The 4,457-nt window shown below is 46.5% G+C and overlaps 1 protein-coding gene across 1 annotated transcript in view; it reads right to left on the bottom strand.

Annotated features, from left to right (window-relative positions):
• The window catches only part of SRGAP2 (SLIT-ROBO Rho GTPase activating protein 2), a 134,623-nt gene extending 130,350 nt beyond the window's left edge, over positions 1-4,273 (bottom strand). Inside the window, exon 1 of the mRNA XM_014309955.2 lies at positions 3,662-4,273. Within this exon, the coding sequence (XP_014165430.1) occupies positions 3,662-3,728 (67 nt within the window). The 5' untranslated portion in view covers positions 3,729-4,273. The remainder of the gene's footprint in view (positions 1-3,661) is intronic.
• Positions 4,274-4,457: the final 184 nt, after the last annotated feature.

Below are 4,457 nucleotides of genomic sequence, written 5' to 3'. Positions count from 1 at the left end.
CCTCAAAAAAAAGCACTCCAAGGAGCCAAAGAGCAGAGAGGACAAAGCATGGAAGCAACGGAGGAAGGCTGGAGGTCAAGGCAGGTGTTGGGGAAAATCAAAGTGCGGGTTAATTCCCTTCTGCAGAAGAGTGGGGTTGGAGCTGAACCTCCAGATGTTGGAGCCCATGGGGTCACTGGGCAATCCAGCACATCCTCTGGGGGTCAGTCAGAGGGTCAGACTGGTGTCTAGCGTGGTTCCAGCCACCTCCACAGATGCACAACCAGAGTGGACAGGTCACCAGGAAGGAGCTCCTCACCCCCTCCATGCTCCCTGATTGCTGCATGCTAACTTTGGTTAAAAAATCTTGAGTTCAGAAATTGATTTCATTCAAATGTTTATCTCCCAACACGCACAAACCATGGGAAGAGCCAGCTCCAACCCAGAAGAGGCAGAGAAATGGCTGTGGGGAGACAAAAAATCCCTACAGCTCGTGGGTGTAGGAGAACAGAAAGTGTCACTCATCCACACCCCATCCCTGGACGTGTCCCTGAACTCTTGGAGCAGCCTGGGATGGTGGAAGATGTCCCTGCCCACGAGATGAATTTTAAGGTCCCTCTCAATCCAAACCATTCCATGATTCTTTGCCCTGCTGCCCCTCTTTCAATAAAAGCCACCGGGCTCATTCAGCAACAGAAAATCAAAAATTTTGCCTCTTGATGATCTATTAATCAAGCCATTCTTTAAATGGTTTCTGATTAACCACTTAAGGCTATTAAATTTTTAAACAAAGCTCCATCATTCCATTAGCAATCATTTAAAGTGCTTAAGGAGGTGTTTGTGGATTAAGGGTTTTAAAGGAAGCCTCTAAACACGGCTCCCAGCACAGAGCCAAGCACAAAAAACACTGAAAGTTTCTAAATGCCAGCAAAAAATATCTGAGTTTTGTCATCAGAGGAGCAGATGCCACCTCACAACACGTGATTCATCTCACCCCCACAGCCCCTGCTCCCCTTCCCAGCCCAGGAAAAGGATTTCAGAGTTAACATTTCCATGTTGTTCCCACAACTGAGGGCAGAACTGGACACCAAAATCACCCTGCAGGAACCTGGGTGTGCTCGGTGAGGAGGCAGCACCACCACATTTGTGGATTTCAGTGGGTTCAGCATCATCTCATCCTGCCATGGGATGGAGAGACCTGCAATTAGAGCGCCTGGAATTAGGGCTGAGAGGTTCCCTAAGGAATCCCAGCAGTGTCCAGCTCAGGACTGAGCTATCTGTGGGATTTGCACGAGAGGCATTTAGGGGAGTGATGGAAAAGCACAAAACAAGCAAAGAACCAAAGTCTCCCTCCAAAGCTGGTACCCCAAAGGCAGGGAGAGAAGGATGCCCATGGTCAAAGCAGCTCCTGAAAGGTCAGGGCTGGGTGGAAAAGGTGAAAAAGCTCTAAAATAAACCAGGGGATGTAGGACAGGGTTGCTACAGGACTGCCCTGTGCATTTCTGTGCGATTGTCATGGTTTTGCATGAGAGACATTTAGGGGAGTGATGGAAAAGCAGAAAACAAGCAAAGGTTTGTGGTGCTTTGAAAGGGGGGAAGTCTCCTCCAAAGCTGAGAGATATTTAGGGGAGGGATGGAAAAGCACAAAACAAGCAAAGGACCAAAGTCTCCCTCCAAAGCTGGTACCCAAAGGCAGGGAGAGAACGATGCCCACGGTCAAAGCAGCTCCTGGGCGGAAAAGGGAAAGGAAAAGCTCTAAAATAAGCCAGGGGATGTAGGACAGGGCTGCTACAGGACTGCCCTGTGCAGTTCTGAGCGGGCTGGTCCCTCCACACCTCCTGACCCAGAGCCACACTGGGAGAGGGACAGGAGAGCATCCCGAGGCGAAGGCATCCCTGCCCTCACCCCAATTCAGGAAGGAAATTCCCCTCTCCCAGCTCCTCCAGATCCCTTCCGCCCTCCTTAACCTCCTGCAATGCTTTATAAGGCCAAAAAGCAAAAAAAAAAAAAAAAAAAAAATCCATGTGCCAGTAGTGAAATCCAGTTTTGGGAGCACATTTCCAGGTCAATGACAGCCCCAGAGGTGAGCTGAGCTCTGGCAGCAACAAGGAAGGCTCCTTCCCATTTTCCTGCTCTCTTGTTTGAAAAGGAAGAGAAGGATTTCTAATTTATGCAAGAGCTGAGAGGTGAGAGGATGTGCTTTGCTAATTCCAAAGCCTCCTTTGCGTGTTATTCCCAAATATTGTGACTGCCAGCTCGCATCTATCACGCACATTTTGATGGGGTAAATAATGAAAGAGCCTACAAGCCTCTAATTTGATGCTGACTGCAATTCCCACTTCCAAAGACAGCAAGAAAACAGGAATAGAAACTAAACCAGTAAAAGAGAAACACGCCCTTCTCCATTTCTAACTTTAAGAACCTCAATATTCAAGGAAAAGAAAAAAATCAAAATAAACTCTCAACACAGCTTCATATTTGCTCAAATAAGCATTTTTCAACATAAGTACCCAAACTGCTTCTAGGTGCAGGGCACTGGGGTCAGGGTAGGACACAGGAACAACACATTTTAATGATTTACAGCCAACAAGCAAACCCCCTCCCCAGCAGGAAAAATAACTGAGCACCTAATTGCAAAACAATATCTTAATTGTCAATTTGAATCTAGGTTTCCTCCTCAGATTTAAATCTGGCTTTTTTTTTATTTTTTTTTCTTTTTCGAATTGCATTGATTTAACTCAATCAACCCTGCCCGAAGGCCATCTTTCCTGCATGCTCTGAGCATACCAAGCAAGTTTCAGCCAATTAGATAAATCACTGAATCTCACAACTTCCTAGCAGCGACGTATCAAGCCATGCACAAGCCCTAATTATTCTTTTAAATACGTCTTATCCCGAAAACTTCACAAAAATAAGCAGCCCAGGGGGGAATTTCACCATCTTTTATATATATTTTTTTTAACCTAGGGCACATGATGGCCAGCTGAATTCTGCAGGAGACTTGCATGGTCATTGCAAATCCCATTTTTAAATCTGTTTATTATTCCCTGTGATGATGGGAATAACACTGCTGCACGAGTTTTATTCATTTATTCTTTTTTTTTTTTCCTCTGTGTGTGTGTGTGTGTGTACACCCACACCCACACTGCAGCCTCGAGGTGTTACACTCCAGCACGGCAAGGGAAAAGCAGGGAATCGTGATGGACTCACCCCGAGGAAAATCCTGAATAATGGAAGTTTCTAGCACAAACAGCTTCCCGGGGACCCTCGAGCACAGTCCCCCATCAGCAGCAGTGGAAATATGCTCCTGTGACACTGCACAGATTGTTCAAAGATTCCCATGACAGGCAGAGGATTAAAAAGCAATTCCCTGCCTCTCATATTTCACATGCAAAGCCGTCTCTGGGAACGGCAGGCAGGAAAAGATGGATCTCCCCGAACTCAAAAATGTGGGTATTCTGTAAAAAAAAACCTTAAAAACGGCAGCACCAAAGCAGGAACTACCCCATGGGGACAGACAGTGCTGCAAACCCGACCCAGCTTTGTATTCCCAAAAAAAACCCTGCAAATTCCAGGCAATCTGCAAATGATTTCCCTCTTCCCCACCCAAACATCCACTGCAAACTCCTACAATCGCCAGGCAGGCTTGCAGCGAAGGGATGGAAATAAAACCATTCCTTACCTTTAACTTGAGTGTCATATTCAGCTATGATCTCCTTATCCTTTTTGAATTTTGCTGGCGACGTCATGTTTTCTTGTCCAAAAAGCTGAATAACCTCGAAGGAGATCCACCAGAACACGAGATATAAAAGGGAATTTTTCTCTCCTCTCAGCACGATGCCTTGGCTTTCTGCTCGTCCTTCCCTTCCCCCCCCCACCCCGCAAAAAGGGAAAAAAATCAAAAAATCAGTCCATGGAGAGAGGGTGTGAGAGGGAGCACAGCAGCAGGAAAATGCAGATGTTGAGATCAGCGGATGGAAGAGGCAGCAGTTTTGTCTCCCTGCACCAAATCCTTGAGCAGCAGCATCAGCCTGGCGAGATCCTGCAGCCCCAAAGGCTCTTCCTGATCCTCAATAGCACAGCCAGGGAGTGGAAGTCCTTCCGCACATGTTTTGTGTGGGTTTGGTTTGCCCTTTTTTTATTTTTTTTTCCTCTCTTCTCTTCTCTTATTTTTTTATTTATTTCTTTTAATGGGCACAGAGATGATGCAAATCAAATCCCAAACGAGAGCAGCAGCAGAGGAGAAGCAGCTCTTGGTTTGCTTGCCTGCAAATACAAAAAAATAACAATAATAATAATAAAATATATATATATATTTAGAAAATTACTGCTCGCAGCCCAAATTGGGGATGGGAAGCAAAGCTGCCCTGACAGCCTGACATTGCAAATCGTCCTTTGAGCAGCAGCAGCGAGGTTCCAGCTGCAGCCCCCAGGTGACCGAGGGAACACGCCTACACCGGGAGCGGGCACGGCTGGGG

The sequence above is a fragment of the Geospiza fortis genome, unplaced genomic scaffold (genome assembly GCF_000277835.1).
Source record: "Geospiza fortis unplaced genomic scaffold, GeoFor_1.0 scaffold391, whole genome shotgun sequence".
Classification (NCBI taxonomy): domain Eukaryota; kingdom Metazoa; phylum Chordata; class Aves; order Passeriformes; family Thraupidae; genus Geospiza; species Geospiza fortis.
This window is presented reverse-complemented; position numbering and strand designations above follow the sequence as displayed.